At 36.5% G+C, this 19,733-nt stretch overlaps 2 protein-coding genes across 2 annotated transcripts in view; one reads left to right on the forward strand and one right to left on the reverse strand.

Moving 5' to 3' along the window:
- Positions 1 to 150: 150 nt before the first annotated feature.
- tnfaip1 (tumor necrosis factor, alpha-induced protein 1 (endothelial)) lies at positions 151 to 5,300 on the reverse strand. Its single transcript, XM_052106887.1, has 7 exons — positions 5,080 to 5,300; positions 3,568 to 3,919; positions 3,306 to 3,475; positions 3,105 to 3,188; positions 2,923 to 2,975; positions 2,615 to 2,810; positions 151 to 1,917 (listed from the first exon to the last, which is right to left on the reverse strand). Exons 2-7 carry the CDS (start codon positions 3,806 to 3,808, stop codon positions 1,699 to 1,701), a joined length of 963 nt encoding a protein of 320 aa, XP_051962847.1. The 5' UTR covers positions 3,809 to 3,919; positions 5,080 to 5,300; the 3' UTR covers positions 151 to 1,698.
- Positions 5,301 to 6,456: 1,156 nt separating this feature from the next.
- timm50 (translocase of inner mitochondrial membrane 50 homolog (S. cerevisiae)) overlaps positions 6,457 to 19,733 on the forward strand; it is a 40,206-nt gene continuing 26,929 nt past the window's right edge. Inside the window, exons 1-3 of the mRNA XM_052106884.1 lie at positions 6,457 to 6,660; positions 7,910 to 8,069; positions 10,138 to 10,169. Coding sequence (XP_051962844.1) covers positions 6,457 to 6,660; positions 7,910 to 8,069; positions 10,138 to 10,169 — 396 coding nt within the window. The remainder of the gene's footprint in view (positions 6,661 to 7,909; positions 8,070 to 10,137; positions 10,170 to 19,733) is intronic.

Here is a 19,733-nt window from a genome sequence, read left to right on the forward strand (position 1 = left end):
GCTGGCCCCGCCCCCTTTGCGTTGTTAATCAATGGGATAAATGTGTTCACGCGCCGTACCTCAAGGCTGTACAAGCAGTGACGGCGATTTATTTTTAGCTCTCCTCCACGTTTGACAACTCAGATGTATACGCTTGTGGTCGTTGAACAAATCAATTTATTATCATTAGACGTTTACCATGGCATGATTCGATTCATAGGGGAGGGAATATGACCTATTGCATCCCAGATACTGCTTAGGTTGATTGTCTCACATCCTCCTGATGTGGCAGGAAACAGCTGTGCATACCATATAAATCGCACAGATGCATAACAACGAAATCCATTTATACAATTCTAGTATGCACATAAAAACAATAAAGTTCATACTTAATATTTTAATGCCGCTTAATTTTGGTATAAGACAATAAGGACATGAATCACACAAAAAGTCTGCTGTAGAGAGTACAACTGATACAAATTAGAGCTAGATCAAAATAAACATTTGTGTTCAAAAAAATGCTTTGATCATAAATTAATTGGAAAGTAAACTATTGATCATAATAATTCATTAGGCATTAAAGGAATAGTTCACCCAAAAATTAAAATTCCCTCATCATTTGCTCACCCTCATTTGCTGAACACAAAGATTTTTAGAAGTATATTTCAGCTCTGCAGGTCCATGCAAGTGAATGGGTACCAAAACTTTGAAACTCAAAAAACATATAAAGGCAGCATAAAAGTATTCTATAAGACTCCAGTGGTTAAATCCATATCTTCAGAAGGGATATGATAGGTGTGCTAGAGAAACAGATCAATTTTTAAGTCCTTCTTCACTTTCACACTTTTTTTTTCTTCTGGCAATTCACATTCTTTGTGCATATTGCCACCTACTGGGCAGGGAGGAGAATTTATAGTAAAAAAAATGACTTGATCAAATTTATCTGTTTTTCACCCATACCTTTAATATATCTTCTGAAGACATTTATTAAAACAATAGTCTCATTGATTACTTTTATGCTGCTTTAATGTGATTTGTGGAGCTTGAGGGGCAGGGTCACCATTCACAACTAAAATATTCTTCATAAAAACTTTGTGTTCTGCAGAAGAAAGAAACCCATACACATCTTAGATGGCACGAGGCTGAGTAAATGATAAGAACATTTTCATTTTTGGGTGAACCATCCCTTTCTCTTCATCCTCCTAACAGACAAATCATAAACTTGTAACGTTATTTTCTTGATGCAACACTACAAGTTTGAATACATGATTTCATTTGATCAAACCTATTTCATATGAATAACTTAAATCACAGTATGGATGATTGATATAGGCATAAATAATGATTGTAAAGGAGTATATGATCCTGTAAGGTTAGTAGAAATCGTTAATACATGCTATCAAATATAAAAGTTCTATGATTAGGTTTATTAATTTCTAAAGATTTTTAATGAAATGTTGAGGTAAATAAATTAAAACGAAGTAACTGACAGCAAGCTACATCAACCTTATTTGTTATGTTCACATTAATGGCATTACATCTCCAAAACCAATTGTCAAGCCTCCTCTTACAGCCAATTAACAAAGCAGCAACCTATTCAGGTGGTGATTAAAAATGTGGTAATATGGTCTCTCAGAGATTGATGCTGGTAGTTTAGTGTTCTCCACAGTCATTGCAAAAACTGAGGCACTAGTGGCAAAGCCTCGATTCACAGCTAGGCTAATGTCCAAGTGGTCGGTCATCATAAGTGCTGTATCTTTTGATGTGGATGCGACGCACACGCTCCCTCAGCTCCACGGCTTCCTCCTCTTCACTGTGTGAGCAACAATTGTTACGCCTTCGGGTGGCCTCCAACAAGGAGTTATCTGGGACCGGGAGAGTCTCATAAAGCAGGGCATTTAGCATTTCCTCATAGATTCTTGCCTCTGGAAACTCAACCTGTGACAGAGTTCTTTATAAGAGTTTTTCAACTTAAAGGGATAGTTAAACCATAGAAAATTATCTCATCATTTACTCAGCCTCATGTCATCTGCAGAACACAAATTAATATTTTTAGGAGAACTTCTAATGCATGTGAATGGTAACCAAAAATATTAAGCTCCAAAAGGCACATAAAGGCAGCATAATAGTAATCAATTGGACTCCAGTGGTTTAATCAATGTCTTATGAAGCGATAAGGGGTGGGTAAATATATTGGTTTTCTAATTCATCACAATCTTCATTTGAATGATCTCGATTCTTAAATCCCAAGATAGATTCAAGTAAAACACATGCAACAAAATGTTGCGCTATCGGGCTGTGTACTCTTTGTATTGCTTCAGAAGACATGGATTAAACCACTAGTCCAATTTATTTATTTTATGCTGCCTTTGTGCTTTTTGGAGCCTCAAAGTTTTGAACACCATTCACTTAATATGTATGGACCTACAGAGCTGAGATAGTCTTCTAAAAATCTTTGTTTGTGTTTTGCATAAGAAAGTATGCAAAACACATACATCTGGTATGGCATGTGGGAGAGTAATAGATGTATGAATTTTCATTTTTGGGTGAGCTATTCCATAACACATTTTCACAGGCCATTAGTGAAACAGCCTATGAGAGTGTCTGTAATCTTAACATATCAAATGGTACTGACCTTTGTCTGCTTCTTCTCAGTAGCATAAACAATGGATGTGCAGCAGACTTCTGCTAGCTTGCGGCCCTGACCGTAAAAGGACCAGCAGCAGATCTCGTCTCCAATGACATCTTTTATAAACAGCACACGACCACTGTAGCTCAGCGATAGCTTCTCAAACAACTCAATATTCTTGAGTAAGTTGTCATCCGAGTTGCTTTTGAGAAAGATTAAAATGAATCAAAAAGGGAAGTGATGTCAATGGCAGCCAATTGAACATCTCCAAAAAAAGTTACATCCTAGTCCTTGTTTACAAATAGTATATTTACCTGGTATAAGAATATTTGTTGTTACCCCGGTTGTATAGCAGTTTCACAGCAGGCTGTAAGTAGAAAACAACAACTAGCATAAGACATGTTGGAGATTATCTTGTTTTTGAGTGAACATATAACAACACCCTTAAAATATAAAGCACTTGCAGAGAATATTTATTTTGCACGTAGAATCTCACCCTTACGCAGCCTTGTATAAGTCTCTCTTCCTCTTTTGGAGATGTTATGACTGGGATAACACAGAATGCCTTTTCTTTATTATCCTGCCAAAAATTAAAACAACCAGACAACAATCAATTCAGTGCAGCATCAATTTTTTCAAAGGTTCTATTTCTTATTTTACACTGCATTTTACTTTTCCTTCATAAGTGTCAACAAACCTGCGGAGCCCTCTGGCACAAGTCTATCAATCCTTGGATCTGGTAATACTTGGCTTCCGCCAGGAGCTCCATGACACCCTGTCTGCTTTTAGGCAAGGTCACAAATCCATCACGGAGATAGCTGAGAATTGAGCTAAAGTGTTTCCCACACCGATCAATTAGAATCCAACCTAAAAATAACAGAGAATTCACTTTAAATCGCATAAGGATAAAGATGTTAAATCTTATCTGAAAGTGCCTCTGCACTGGCTAAACAACTCACCTTCCTTATCAGTAAGTACCTCCATTTTTCCACTGAACATGGACCTCAGCAGGGTGTCCTGCCGGGTGAGAACTTGCAGTGTTGAATAGTAAAGATTTCCACCAACATTGAGCTGCACGTATTTGTTTCCAGATACACCACTGTAGGTGCAAGTCTTAGTCTTGGGACAAGCCGCTGAAGAGACTGACACAATGGGCCCGATTTGTGGTTGAAGCTGGTGCAGGCAGCTCTCTCCTGACATGTCCCGCTGTAGGTAGATAACCACCCTGCACACAATGGGTCGGATTTCCCCCGCCGTGGTGAATGCTGCTGGGCAGGCTGCTAGTGATGCCAAACCTTCGTATCACATATCCTTAAACAAAATGCATACAACTTCATATCAGTATATTACAAGACTTTGCTAGTATTTTTAAAGGGACAGTACGCTTAAAAAATTTAATTCTGTCATTTACTAACCCTCATGTTGTTCCAAACTTGTATATGACTAATTGTTTTCTTCTGTGGAAAACAAAACAACATGTTAGGGGGGCCTGGTTAGCTCAGCGAGTTTTGACACTGACTACCACAACTGGAGTCGCGAGTTTGAATCCAGGGCGTGCAGAGAGACTCCTGCCAGACCTCCTAAGCAACCAATTTGGCCCGGTTGCTAGGTAGGGTAGAGTCAAATGGGGTAATCTCCTCATGGTCGCGATAATGTGTGGTTCTCGCTCTCGGTGGGGCACATGGTGAGTTGTGCATGGATGCTGTGGAGAATAGCGTGGGCCTCCACAAGCGCTATATCTCTGCGGTAACGCGCTCAACCAACCACATGATAAGATGTGTGGATTGACGGTCTCAGACACGGAGGCAACTGAGATGCATCCTCCGCCACACGGATTTAGGCGAGTCACTACGCCACCATGAGGACTTAGAGTGAATTGGGAATTCCAATATAACATTTAAAAAAAAAAAAACATGTTAGTAAGAATGACTACATCAGTCAACATTCACTTTCATTGGATGGGGAAAAAATCCAATGAAAGTGAATGGTGACTGAGGTTAATGTTCCACGCAAGAAAGTCAGTCATACGGGTTTGGAACAACGCGAGGGTGAGTAAATAATAACATAATTTTCGTTTTTGGGTGAACTGTCCCTTTATGGCGAGTCATGAAAACAAAACAGTACGAACTTTCTCTGTAGCAACTACACAAAACTGATTGATAGACCAACTAAACTTACAAAATGCAAAGTTTATATCGTAAATTTACATATCTGGGTTATTAATACATAATGTATTGTGTCGTTGCATTACTACATTACAAACAAAGCCTCAATAATCTTTAAACTGGCAACGGTTTACTACTAACAAACGTCTGTGTTTAGTTTTCTCATCTGTTACTCTAAAGCAAAAATCAGCATAAACATTTCAGGAGTTTGGTTATCTAATGCTGACCTAAAAGTTGAACATATAATGCCTTTAATTCAAAACAGTCAGAAGTAAAATCAAGTTTGACACCAAAAAATTATCTCACCCACTGTGCTCCAGTAACTAGTGTGCGTTTAATTGAACTCGAAGACTTGATCAGTGCAACGGTTTTACTTCCATAACATCTGATGAGAAGCAAATATCTGAATATAAAACACTATTAACTTATATTTCCAGTAGCGATTTCGCCGATAGCGCGTTTGTTTCTTCTTCTCTGTAAGTAAAACAGCAACAGGTTCAAACGTGACAAGATTGTACTGCCACACATTGGCTAGTTGACGCTCACACCAGTTTAGTATTTACGTGATAATAATTATATAAATATTGCTAACAATAATTAATTGATATTAATAAATAACACGTGTAACATAACTTTGTTTTATTTTGTAACAAAAAATACAAAACAATATAAAATAATAATTCTCTATTAATTACAGAGAGTGACAGCGCTCTCATATACTTTATTTATTTAATATAATGATACTGAATTTCTTTCTATCCCTGTAATCATAAATACATAGTGAAACGTTGCATCGCATGTTAGTATTTTAAATAGAAGATACAATTTACAAAAGCCACTAGTGGAACGTTTATTTTGAAACATACACTAGCTCATAGTGACGCCATTTTTCCATCATGTGACTTCCTCGTTACAATTCTACTTTTAACACATTCAACCCAACACAGGATCCCAATTTAAAAACAAGTCACAATCTCAAAAATTAAAATTTTGTTATAATTTGAGAGAGCAAGCACTGACCATTCTTTCCAGAACTCCTTTATATAATCACACTCAAAAATAAATGTCCCCGTCAAAATCTTAACTTTAGGCTTTTACGTATTGATATAAAATTATTTTATGACTCCCTATGCTCTGCTTCTAACAAGAAAGCAATCAAAAATATATCTTTTGTTGAGAAGAATGATGGACTCAACTGTTTGAGTGTGTTATTAGCAGGTATATATATATATATATATATATGTGTGTGTGTGTGTGTGTGTGTGTGTGTGTGTGTGTGTGCATTGACAATATTAAATTACATACATTCAAAATTTTAAATAAAAAACATAATTTTACATTGCCAGACAACATATTTTTTACATACATTTCAGTTCCTTTAAAACTGTACATGTTTTCAGTGCTTTTTTTATCTTTGTTACTTTTTAGTTGTATTTATTTATTTATTCAAAAGGTTTAAATTGGATTCGAATTCATTTGTAAAATAAAATAAATTTGGTTTACAAAGAGCCCAAAAATGGGAACTTTTATCAGCTTTTTGCCGGTGACATTGACGACATTTCAAGAACCGCCTCCATCACACATTTCATAGGTTTTTCTGCCTGCCAATCACCAAACATGTAACCAATCAAAATCGTTGTCCTTGCTCCTCGTGCCCCCGGTACTAGCTGCATCACATTCAAGATGTCGGCGGTGTCCATGTATCCCATGTGTGTCCGGGCGAGCCGGGGCCTCTTCAGACTGAGGCAGGGCGCCAGCGGCAGCTCAACCCCTGCGGTGTTGGATGTTGTCAGGACACTATCCGCTGACACGTCTAGTAGTAGTGCTACAGGAGGGCTGGCCCAGGCAATATTACAAGAAAGGCTTCAGCAACAGCAGAAAAGCCAGGTAGGAGTGAGCGCTGTGACCGTCTGACATTCCCACATGATAGAAGATTAGACAGCCGTTTAGTGTATCAATGGAAATATGTACATTCTTACTAGTTAGTGCTGATGCGTTGAGATTTGTTATGCAAAAACGATCACAAATGGTCAATTCTTTGTTCTGTCTCGTAAGGGTTGACAGGTGCTGGTTTGAATGAAGTCAGGCTGAACAGTCATTGACATACCAAAGTTATGTATGAGAAACTCCTTATACCTTGTAAATGTATGATGGTAGATGTTAGATATGTATGTATGTATGTATGTATACATACAGTATAATCATTAAATATATATATTTAACCTTCTCAATGCAGTTTAGAAGGGTTTTAAAAAAAAGTGTCTTCTGTGACAGCTTGTTTAGAATACACAATTTAATATAAAGCAAATTATCTCTCTCTGTGTGTGTGTGTGTGTGTGTGTGTGTGTGTGTGTGTGTGCGCTCAGTTGTGTGACTAAAATTACATTTTAGTATCTTTCTCATTGAAGTTGCAGCATGCAAGGTCAAGAGTCTTCTTCTGACTGCAGAATGCAAATGAATCCTCTAGGCTGAATCTGTTAAAGGATAATTGATCAAATTTACTGACATTTCAGCAGACACTTAAAAAATAAATAGTTATTGGTGCATATCACAAGAAGGACTATAATTCTCTGCTGTGTATTAGTCCAGGAGTTGGCACTATTGTCGAGAAAGGCTTGAAACATATGCACTCATGTTTTGCTGAATAGCGCTTATGATGTCACAAACTGCCCATTCTGTTGCTGAGTTTTATTTTATTTAAAGGGAGATCTTAAAGGTGCACTCTGTTATTTTGTTCCTCATTAAAAACATTTTATTCCTAAAGAAATTAATAGTAATTTTGAAACGTATGTATAAAATCATGAGCACTCACAAGAGATGAAGATTACATTTATATCAGTAACCTTAAAAAATATGTTTTATTCTACAAGGAGAGGGTCTCCTAATGGGGGCTGCTATTTAAAATCACATGACCAGCAGAATACTACTCGCTTAATGTACAGAATACTTAACCGCCCTGTTATATGACACTTTTACTCATGGATTAAATTAATTGTGGCTGTGAGTAGTGAATTTCTACAATGACATTGATAACTGAAAATTATTGCATTTGAATGATGCTGCATCTAAGCTCCTAGGTGTCAGTGTAAGTCCAAAAAGACTTTCCAAATATTACTGAGTGACTCTTTGTTCGCAGGGTCAGCCTCCTCCAGAGGGTGATGACTCTGGTCAGAAGAAAGGTGAACAGGGTGAGGACAAGAAACACAAAGAGAACACTGCATATGCAAAGAAGATGGTCCTTCGGTTAGCAGGGATAATGGGAATCGGAAGTACAGTTGGCATTGTGTACTTATTTGGTGAGTTTGCATGTTGCAATTTTATTTTAAGGTTGAAAACTGCAGAACTTGGCTGATGTAGGCTTGAAGATTTGCTTTGAATATTGTTGGATTTATCATAACGTTTGTTACAAATGAGATGCTTGGAATATTCTGGGTCGCTTAGTGGGGTATGAAGACCTTTGGATGTTATAATACTAAAGATACAAATCACAGAAGCCCCTATCATCATAATTATTTTCGTCTATTGACTTTTTGTTGTGGAAGGTAAAGTTGGTAAAATTGTGTTACTGCTGATTTTTTTTTTTTTTTTTTAGCTGATATCATTTAAAATTTTGAATAACTTTTTACAATTATTTAATATCTATTAAATTGATTAGTGTATTATATATTAGGGATGCACCATTGTATTGGCTTCAGATATTAATTGACCAAATTAAAACCATATTGGTTATTAGCATGAAAACGGCTAAATGAAAAACCAATGGTTAATTTATAATTAATTAGTAACATACTTTGTAAAATCACTGTGAATTAAAATGCACAATCCAGAAATAATAAAACATACAATATCTAGAAGGGTTGGCACTCCTAAGAACATGTCATATTTAATTTTAATTTCTTTCTCGTTTTCACGTTAATGCAGACAAAATGCCATAAACGAACGTGACAGTTGTAAAAGCAGCAATTACCTATAGGCTACATGATGAGCCTTTCAAAACACTTTGAAAACACACTTTGACTTCTGAGATTTCGGTATGATATCCATTCATAGTGCATGATTGATTGAATTAAGATTGAAATTGCAATATGGCCTTGTGCGATTACTAAACCTTATGGTGCGTTCTCGCATACAACTCAAAGAAAATTTTCGCCTCGCATTGCTTGAACGAGTTTGACCACTTGATTTTAAATTTGTGTTTAAACTTGCGTTCGCGCGAGTAATGCGAACTCGCGAGTATTCCCCTTTCTCTTCCGGAAAAGGACAGGAGGAGGGGCTTCAACGACTTGGTTCATAGTAAAGTAAACAAATAGCTGGAATCAAGTAGATGTACATATTTTCAGAATTTACCAGGTAGTCCAACTTCCTCGCTCACTTTCCTCCAAGCGATGTCTTTTTTCTTCTGGCCTCTGTACATGTATGACATTGTGTCATACAATTTCGGGTGGACACACACTGCTATAACAATATTTTCATCCATTTTTCCATATTTCTTCTGCTTCTACGTTAGTGACATCCTGACAATCTCAATACGGAGAGGCATTCGTGACAACGCGTCATGTTATTTTTCACTTGAGTTGAAAAATTTCAACTTGAGCGAATGAAGTAATTTTGTGCGTTCGATTCGCATCATTCGTTTCATTTACGCCGCCTGCTTTGCGTTGTATGTGAACGCATCATTAAAAGGCTGCATTTGAAAATATAGTCTGCGTTCAGCGCTGTGTGAGCAAGCGGTGCCCTCTAGTGGTCTGGGTGGCATTATTATTATATTATTTTTGACATTTCTGTGGAAGTGCCCAACATATGCATCGTATGAATTTATGTTCTATCGTGCACATACATGTAAAAGGTGAGTCGTGTCATTTTGAACTGCAAAGACAGAAGTGTCCTCTGTGTCCTTTTATATTCTATTTATCTTTCAATGTGACTCTTTAAAATTTTGGCCTGTGTTCAACAGATCCAATCCATGTTCATTGGAAATTATTTATTGTTAGAACAGTAAAAAGCTTTTGTACCTCTTTGTACATTTTTAAAGTATAATTCAAAAGTAAAACAGTGATTTGATGTCAAAATGAGGTAAGTGTCAAAATAACGGTATCGGCATATACATTTTTGTTAAAATAGGTATCGTACTATCAGCCAAACATTTTCATATGGGTGCATCTCTAGTGTGTGTGTGTGTGTGTGTGTGTGTGTGTGTGTGTGTATATCTATATATCATATATAAAGTAGGATAAAAACAAGACTAAAGTGTGTAAAATATGATGTTAAATAGTTCTTTAAAATCTCATTAAGCAATTGTAGTTTTTTTCTTACATAAACTCAAAGTTTGATATCTAATGATCAAAATGATGAATGTCTCTGTAGGTAGCAATTCTGTGGATGAACAAGGAAATAAGGTAAGGATGAAGTTTTAAAAATGTATTGTTATTGTGATCCTAGTAGATCGTTGACAGCATGTGGCAGTCTTTCTCAAATGTTTTTTTCTACACATCACAGCCCATATATACATATTGTATAAATGTGCAGCCACACATTTCCACCCAAGGCACACTTTCTCACCTCTGCTGCTCTCCCCTGATCTCTCTTCTATTGATACTACTAGCAGCCAGTTGAGTGTGCCAGTTTCACTCTGTAGGGCACACTTCTCATAGTGCTGTGAATTACCTTGAGAACTTTATTAAGGGAGCAGACTTCTAGCACATTTGGAGGTGGGAGGTTCTCATATAAACCTATGTTTCACTTCAAAGTACTTACTTTACAAATGCCGTCTCACAGGAGATGTTAGTGAAGTGTGCTGTGTTAAGTGGTGTTGCATTTTGTACCTGTCTCCCCTGTGTGGGAGACCTGTGCTACTGTCATTTAAAATATCTGTGGTTTTGTGATAGAAGAATCTTGTTTCAGTATTTACACTATTTAGTCACCTTCCACACTTACCAGATTCATATTATATTGTAATGCACAGAGGACTTGAAGCAAATTAATTTGGGTCAATGACATGTTTAAAATATCAAAGTGACTTATTATGATGTAATATTCCAATGATTGCAATCCCTCAATATTAAAAGCCTATTAAAGGTATATAAAGTAAGACTGAACCTTTGTTTTGGTTGGTTTAGACAGATGAAACTAGCAAAGGCACTATAATGTTACTGCAATATTTTGCCATCTTTTCCCACACTCAAAGGACACACTTCACATGTAGGTGTAAAATGAGGCATGTGCCACAATTCAGGAAGGTGGTCCCTTCAAAGGGCATATCTCCCTCTTAGACATCCTGTTTTGTAATTTGCTTAAATTAGAGCCCACTTGTAAGGGCACACTTCACAGGTACAGTAAGTGTGACCTTACAGGATTCAAATGACTGTTGGTGCCTGATCACACACCTAATCCACTAGATTAGATAGGTTTTACTGTTCTGAGGCCTTTTGATCATATTGTGAGGATAGGACCGCCATCCTGTTCCCGTACTGTAAATTGTACTCCGTCTCAGGAATTGGCTCTGTGATCAGTCTCACACGCTGCTTCTATGTGCCTCCCCTTATTGTTCAGTTTGGGCTTCCAACCTTATTTTGGCATCCATATGATATAAATTATTTATTTTAAGTATCCCCAAGATTTCAAGTAACACAAACTTTTCATTAAATATAAAAAATAAAGAAGAGACACCAGCTTACTCTATTTCTGTGTCGATGACAAAAAGAAGAAACATTTTAAATGCACACAGAATCTCAAGGCCTCATGAGAAATAAGGGCTTATGGGTTAAATCAGAGAGCCTTAACATAACATCTCGAAGTGAGGAATTTAGGACAAAAACATTTTACTATTGCTTAATATAATATAACATCATGGCTATTTAGATTGGCTAGGTCCCAAAAACAAAAGTGTGAATATAAAGTGGACTAGAGTTGACCAAAAAGGGTCACATTTTAAGTATTTGGAATTATTTTGTGAAAAATAATATTTTTAAATTTCACTCAAGTTTTAAATCAATAAAGGAAATCGTACATCCCAGTTTTATTTTATGATTCCAAGTTAAATAAGAATGAATGACTTCTTAAGGTGTATGAAGCGCACATGTATGACAATTTGTATGATATGCCTAAAAACAGACATTTAATGATAATACCAATTATGTGTTTGACTGTTAATCGCCAGCCAAATTTCATAATTCTGACAGCCCTAATCATAACATGTTATTTTGAATAATTAAAACCACTAATTATTTTAAAACAACAAATGTTTTTTGATTAAATTATGTGATCATTTTATTAGTTTTAATTTTATACTTTTATATATATATATATATACATTTTTATTCCATTTTATTCTGTATTGGCATTCCATCTTCATCATCGCTTGAACTCCTTGTAGTTCCATTTAGAACCCCTAGAGGTTTGAAACCCCACTGGAAAGTCTCTAATAAATTAATGAAATGAGAATTGATCTTGGAAAGTAGAAACATTTATACTTTTGTACATTGACTTGTATCTCTTATTTAAAAATTATATAATATGGAATAATATTGCTTCTGAATCAATGGCAAATGAAAAAAAAAAATCCCTTATATTCCTTGCGTTTTTTTTAATAACAGAATGTAGCTTTAACATAACAATCCCAGGGATAACTCCAGGGTGAGAATGAGAGGGGAAAAAATAAAAAAAACTTTTGCTGTTGTCAGTTCAAACAGATAAGACCACATTGTCAACCTGTTTTGTTAACTGCCTTAATAGCTTATCAGCTTAACCATCATGTAAATTACTGAACCGTTTTGGTCACCACTACTGAAAGTAGCTCATAAAATGGATGTTTAGCAAACATACACCCTGGAGAAATGTAGAGTCAATTCAAATTATTGGCACCCTTCGTGAAAAAGAGCAAAGATTATTATATTTCAAAAATAACCCATGCAGTGAATGTTATTTTAAATTCATTGATACACTGCATATTTCAATTTTCACACTGCTTTTTGGAACACAACAATGTTTTCTTTAACACAATTGATTTAAAAAAAATATTGGCAACCCCATTATTAATATTTGGTGAAGCCTCCTCTGGCGAGAGTAACAGCACTTAGACGTTTTCTGTAATGTCTGACAAGGTTGGAGAATACATGTTGAGGAATCTTGTACCACTCTGCCTTTCAGAACATTTCCAGTTATTTGTTATTCTTTGGTCTTTGCTTGTGAACTGCCCTCTTCAATTTGCACCACAGGTTTTCAATTGGGTTCAAATCTGGAGACTGAGAGGGCCATTGCAAAACTTTGATTTTGAGTTCCTGAAGCCATATTTGTGTCAATTTTAATGTGTGTTTGGGGTCATTATCTTGCGGAAAGGTCCAACCTTCTTGTAGAGGCAACCAGATTTTGGGCTAAAATTACCTGGTATTTATTTGAATTCAATATGCCATCATTCTTAACAGGACCAATAGCAGCAAACAGCCCCAAAGCATCAATGAACCACCACATATTTCACAGTGGGGACCAGGTTCTTTTCTCTGTATGCAGTCCCTTTATTTTTTAGCCAAACGTGACTTATGTGCATGGCCAAGAAGTTACATTTTTGTCTCATCTGACCACATCATGTGATTCCAGTCATATTTCCAATAACGTTTTTCAGAGTTCAGGCTTTGCGTTTTGTGGCTTGCCATAAGGAAGGGCTTCTTCATGGAGGTGGCGTCTTACGGTGGATTTTCAAATGTGAAAACCCAAAGATTCAACTAAATTGTGCATTTCCAAAACTGTGGTCTTTGGGTTCTTCTTTGCCTCTCTTACCGTCCTCCTCACTGTACGTGTGGGCAGTATGTGCATGAGTCCTATGCTTTTCAGTCTTTTTTTATTATTGCCCTAATTGTGTTAATTGGTCATTTCAGTTTACTGCTCATTTTTATAACCATTTCTCATTGGAGTTGACAGTTCTTCTGTTTTACACATTATGATCAATGACGAATGGATTTTAAAAGTGTGTAACCTCAAATTTATACTTCCGGAAAACAGGAAATTGTCTCCAGAACAGTAAAAAAAGAAAGATTTTTATTTCCTTCAAAGATGCAAATTTCTTTAAATTTATGTAAAATATTCTCTAGGGGAGCCAATAATTTTGCTCCATATGTTTTCAGAAGAATACACTATTTTAAAATGACAACACTTTTGTAGGAATTATTTCTACTACATAAATGGTAAACAATTTCTCCATACATTTTTAGGAAGATTTGAAATATTATATGCATTGTTTATTTGATCTGATTTCAGTTTCTTGAGGGGTGCCAATATTCGGTTGAGTTGATTGTAAAAACATCCTTAAATGCATACTTGACTGAATAAACAGATATGTGAATGAATGGAATAAATTATTATATAATTTATTTTGATTAAATGATCACTACAAAATTAATTTAGAGAACTTGTATTAGTCACCTAAAAGTATGATCAAAATTCATTGTCGTCAGAGGACTATAATGCATCATTTATTCTACATTAATTATAATTTACTGAAGCAGTAGTCATGCATAGAGGATATGATGTCCTCCTGAATATTTTTTGTTTTTTATCCCCACTTCTCCCAATTTGGAATGCCCGATACCCACTACTTAGTAGATACTTATTTGGCATGCCCATTGCGCTCTAGGTCCTCGTGGTGGTGTAGTGACTGGCCTCAATCCGGGTGGCGGAGGACGAATCTCAGTTGCCTCTGCGTTTGAGTCAGCCATCTTTTCACGTGGCTTGTTGAGCATGTTACCGTGGAGACCTAGCGTGTGTGGAGGCTCATGCTATTCTGCGTGGCATCCACGCACAACTCACCACGTGCCCCACCAAGAGCTACAGTCAAATTATAGTGACCACGAGGAGGTTAACCCATGTGACTCTACCCACCCTAGCAACCGGGCCAATTAGTTGCTTAGGAAGCCTGAATGGAGTCACTCAGCACACCCTGACATTATTAGGTTCTTAATAAAGTGCTCAGTAAGTGTATATGCCACTGTAGATCTAAAAATTGACAAAATTAGTTTTTGGAAGATGTGCATTTAAAATCTGCAGTGTCTCTTCCGGCTAAAAAGACATCCATGACGTCACATAGAGGTTGAGAAGCCTTGGCCAATCGAATGCTTTCTAGAATGCACACCTGTAAAAAGCACATAGTTAATGTATATTTTTTTTACGCAATGGGAGTAGATCTAATAGTAATACTGTAATTGACGATTGGTAATTGTGACAGCTGTAAGTGTTTTCTCAATTATGCAATCAATTAATTGTGCAGCCCTAGTTAACACTACTTGTGTCGTGTTCTCCTTTGGATTTAATTTTCTCTGATTGCATCATTCTCATTTATAAGTTGCTATGGATAAAAGTGCTAAATTATTAAATGTACTTGGACACTTAAACCACACTTAAAAAGTAGGAATGTCATTTCATTAGTTAACCATAGTTCAAACCTTATGGCATTTATTTTGAAGAAAGATAAAGCATAAGCCATGTCTTCTATTATGTGTCTGCCATAAATGGGTCTTATTTCATTGGTCGTCCCGTGTTGAAAATGAACCCGGTAAAAATGTCCTGAAACCCTACTGGTATACACCAAGGTTGTCAAAAGGCACTTTATCTGACAATGTGGCTGGGATCTGGTAGCTTGTGCTAAATGTGCCAAAAGGCCCAGAGGACCTCAGCCCGCGCTGTATGTGGCAAGATACCCGGAGGCCCTGGTCTTCAGCTTTTTATATGGAAGTCACAGGCTGCATTCTGAAGCTTTGGAGGTCCTTAGCAGTCTGAGGCCGTAAGGCACTGATTTGGTCCATAATACAGCCCTGAACATTACAAACAGTCATGGTTATTAAATATGAAAGCAATTTCTCATTCCTCTGTTCAGGAGTTCCTAAAACACTATGGTCTCAAGTAAATGTACCATTTAATTTCAGAAGAAACTGACTTCTAATGGAGACCCAGTTGTCTTAAAAACCGTGGGAATTAAACCCCACATGTTTAGGTGTTCATTTTCAAGAATCTTCGGTTTAGTATTCACTGCAAATACACATTTCTATGTGAGACCACAGGTGTCACCTCATTGTCACTCTGCTTTATAAACTCCACACCTTCCCAGCTCTCTACAAATGGTGACATGTGCTGGGATAAGGTGTGTGCACGGGAAAGACTTATTGTTTTCCAGTGCCACCTTTTTTGGACACCGTTTAGCACTTATTTCAAAGACACACTTTAACATGTATGTGCGACCACATAAGAGACAAATGTGAAGTGTGCTGGGCCTTTTGTTGTAAATATTGTCACCTCTGCAAAGTCCAATTGGATGTCATTAGGTGACAGTGTGGGAGAGTGAGCCTGGCTTTCTTCCCATGGAGAGACTGTTGTCCGTCTTTATTGCCAGCCATAGGACAATTCCTGAACATTTACTTTGAATTTTTATGACAGAAAATGTTTGTGAAACGTTTTGAAAAATCTTTTTTAAATGTATTTTTTGAGGGGTTTTGTGGTGAAGAGGTCAAAGGCTAGGGTATACTTTTTTGTACTTTATAAAAAAAATGTATGTGCCATTTTATCTCACACACTGTCAAACACTCTACCTTTCCATGTAAACTCTTTTGAACACAGGCCTATACAGATGTGTTCATAGCATGCGCACTATGTGTGCATTGCGATACGCTTTACTATACTCTGTGGCAGGCGCATGTGCTATCCCAGTGTCTATAAAAACTTGGTTGCACAGGGACAGTCCGTGCCTACTGTGTTGATGATGAATTTTGTGTCTATTGAGAAATGATAGCACACAGAAAACGAAGAATACTTAGGCCTTAAGTTTCAGGACTGGTATCCAGAAGGTTGTTGGTTCGATCCTTGCAAGGAGCGAGACATTAACTCTTGAAAAAGGTAGCCCAGCTTGCTACGAGGGGATGCAAACAAATTCAACCGGTTTCAATCGTGTGGTATATCAACAATCATTGTGAATAGGGCTGCGCAATATGAAGGAAAAATGCAATAATTTTACAAATATGCGATAATTCCATGATGACGCATTGGAGCGCGCAGAACATCAAATTAAAAGTTTATTGGAATTCAAAAGAAAATTATTTTTTTTATTGTATTTTCTTAAAACAAAAATGTAAAAAGCTGTCATTCGTATTAATTTCAAAATAAGTTATTTCACTGTTAGGCTTTTATTTCGAAAATTATGTCCAGAAGTGCTTTCCGTAGACATTTGCTTTCTGCTTTGGTTTAACATGCTTGCTGTCAGTCCACGCTGTCAATTTCACGGGACAATCCATTAATTGAAACGCATCCTTTCATATATCCAAACAAATAACAGTGACCAAAAAACAAGCTAAGTTTGACTTTGTTAACTGGCTACTGGTCTCGTTATTATCCACACACACACAATGCAGAGGGAAAGCACAGGACTGTGGTATCAAGAATATCGATCCTCGCATAAAACATTGATTCTGACGGGGGTTTTTAATGTGTAAATCTTATTATTTAGATAACATGAATATTAATGCATCTCATCTTCAAAGTGGAAAAAAATATTATATGTGCAAATTGTTGCCTGGCACCGGACTTATTTGTTCTTCTGCTCCTCTTGAGGCAGAAATGCTAAAATACACCATCAGTCAGTCATTATTCACTCTTTCAGTCATAGCTCGTTCAAAGAGGGATCCGTGTTTTCCTGAGGTAATGACAGAAAAACAGCATCTGGAGTTATTCACACCAAGTAATGACAAACCTAGATGTGAAATGTATTATATTGGGCTTGTTTGACCATTTTTACAGCCTTATTTAAATTCAGAGTTGTTAAAACATTGATAATTATCTGTAATCCTCGTAATCAATGAAATCCTTATGAAAAATACCCATTGATTTACTGTAATATTAACCATGACTGTAGTAACCATGTTTTTCTTTTCTTTTTGGCAGTATCCAAGGTTTTTCTACAATTAACCATTCTTTAACTACAGCATTACTTTAGTGTCCATATTGTAACTTGGTTTTAGTAATAGTAACCATATAATAATATCTATGGATAATTTTGAGGTTTTATATGTGGCTTATACTTACAAATTGTTAAAGGGTAAAAAAAGCAGCCTAATAATTGTCTGCTTAAGCCTATCAATATAACAAAATATTAAGTAATAATTAAAGTTACTAATTTTATCCAAAGAATTTGTAAGAATTCAGGTTTAATAGAGGTATTGGTATCGATATTGGCGATACTGGCCTAAAAGTACTTGTTATGGGATAAATAAAAAAAAGAAGTGGTATCGCCCATCCCTAACTTTTAGACTATAATGTTTATATCACAGGTCTGTTGAATGTTTGATTCTGATTGGTTCATGGACATACTAAAGTTTGCAATTATTTTCAAGTAAACCCATTGCTCCATATCACTTCGCCATTTCAAAGAGAACTACAGGCTACCACAAAGACATCGGTTTAAGTAAATCGGTTAAGAACGTCAAAACAATGTCTAAAATATCCTACATTAATTTCAATTTCGGTTAAAAAGAGCCCTCACACTCCCTCGTCTCCCCCGCATTTACACACATACACACGCGCGCTCACACATACGCACACGCTAACACACACGCTCACACATACGCTTGTTGCACGCACTCATACCTACACACATACGCTCGCACACAATAAGCCATAACCTCCAAACAGACTGTTTATCTTGCTTTTGTCCATTTAAGTAAATGCTTTTAATTAAACCTAATATTGTCCTAGAGAAACTCTAGTGACCTGAAGGACACACTTGGTGCTATGTTTTAATGTTTGTGGACTACTCCCTCCAAAGTAGAGAGCATACTTCTTGAGTATAATGACTCTTTTGGTGGTTTTGCCTTGTGAGCAAGTGTTCTCTTACTGGGCACACTTTGCACATAGTTAAGACCTTGCTGGAAACATTTGTGGAGTGTGCCAGGCTTTATGGTGCTGTTTTTCACAGCCACTGGTCTTAATTGAAGGGCACTTCAGGGAAGTGACAGCGTGAGAACCGAGGCTGAATCCCCTTCTCATACAGTAGAATAGAGATAAGATATTATAGAACTACTGTCTAAAAGCTATATTACATTCTATGGGCTTTGTACTCAATATACAGTATACTGTTTTTATGTGACATGCTTTTCTGGATGCCACCCAAGATACCTGTGAAATATTTTTATACTGCTTTACTCACAAAATTGAGCAGATTAAATGTGCTGTTGTACCTTCACAATTTGATCAAACACGAATACCTTCCCCGTCCAGCTCCCTGACTAACTTTGAACCAGTTACGTCAGCACAGTTAGCAGATGTAGTTTCTAAGATGAAGTGTTACAAGCTGGATATTCTTTTGCCACGCCTTAAAGAAGTTTTCATAACTACCAGTTCCTGTGTAACAGCTATAGCAAGTGGAGATGTTACAAGTAGTTTTAAACATGCAATTCTACATCCTATGTTAAATGTAGGTAATTTTTCTTCTACATTGGCTACAGTGTGGTGTCCCTCAAGGGTCGGTTTTTAGGACCCTTGTTATTTTCCCTGTATATGCTTCCTCTTGAGCTCTATTTTTCAGAAGTACAGCATATCTTATCACTGTTATGCTGACGTCACAACTTTGAAAAAGAATTGTTCATTTGAGAATGTCATATATTGCTTCATAGATATTAAAAATTGGCTGGCAACATTATTTTTACAATTAAATGAAAACAAAACCAATGTTATGATTGCCCCGGTATGTCCTCTGTCGTCCAATGTACAAGATCATGTAAGGAGTCTTGGAGTGATTTTAGACTCCTTGTTACTTTTCAATAAGCAGATCAGTGCTGTTGTCAAGGGTAGCTTTTTCCACCTGAGATATATTGCTAAAATAAAAAAATGTCTTTCCCATAAAGACTTGGATATTGTGATCCACTCACTTATTACAACATGTTTAGACTATTGTAACTCATTGTACATTGGTCAGCACCAAATGGCGTTAT

The sequence above is a fragment of the Xyrauchen texanus genome, chromosome 36, assembly GCF_025860055.1.
Source record: "Xyrauchen texanus isolate HMW12.3.18 chromosome 36, RBS_HiC_50CHRs, whole genome shotgun sequence".
In the NCBI taxonomy this organism is placed as follows: domain Eukaryota; kingdom Metazoa; phylum Chordata; class Actinopteri; order Cypriniformes; family Catostomidae; genus Xyrauchen; species Xyrauchen texanus.

What these genes read in the sequence shown, in the direction of transcription:
- tnfaip1 (XM_052106887.1), bottom strand. Translation starts at nt 3,808, where the DNA reads ATGTCAGGAGAGAGCTGCCTGCACCAGCTTCAACCACAAATCGGGCCC. An exon ending in TTATACAAGGCTGCGTAAGG is followed by an intron (nt 2,976 to 3,104) that starts GTGAGATTCTAC and finishes TTCTACTTACAG; the next exon opens with CCTGCTGTGAAACTGCTATA. An exon ending in AACAAATATTCTTATACCAG is followed by an intron (nt 2,811 to 2,922) that starts GTAAATATACTA and finishes CTTTCTCAAAAG; the next exon opens with CAACTCGGATGACAACTTAC.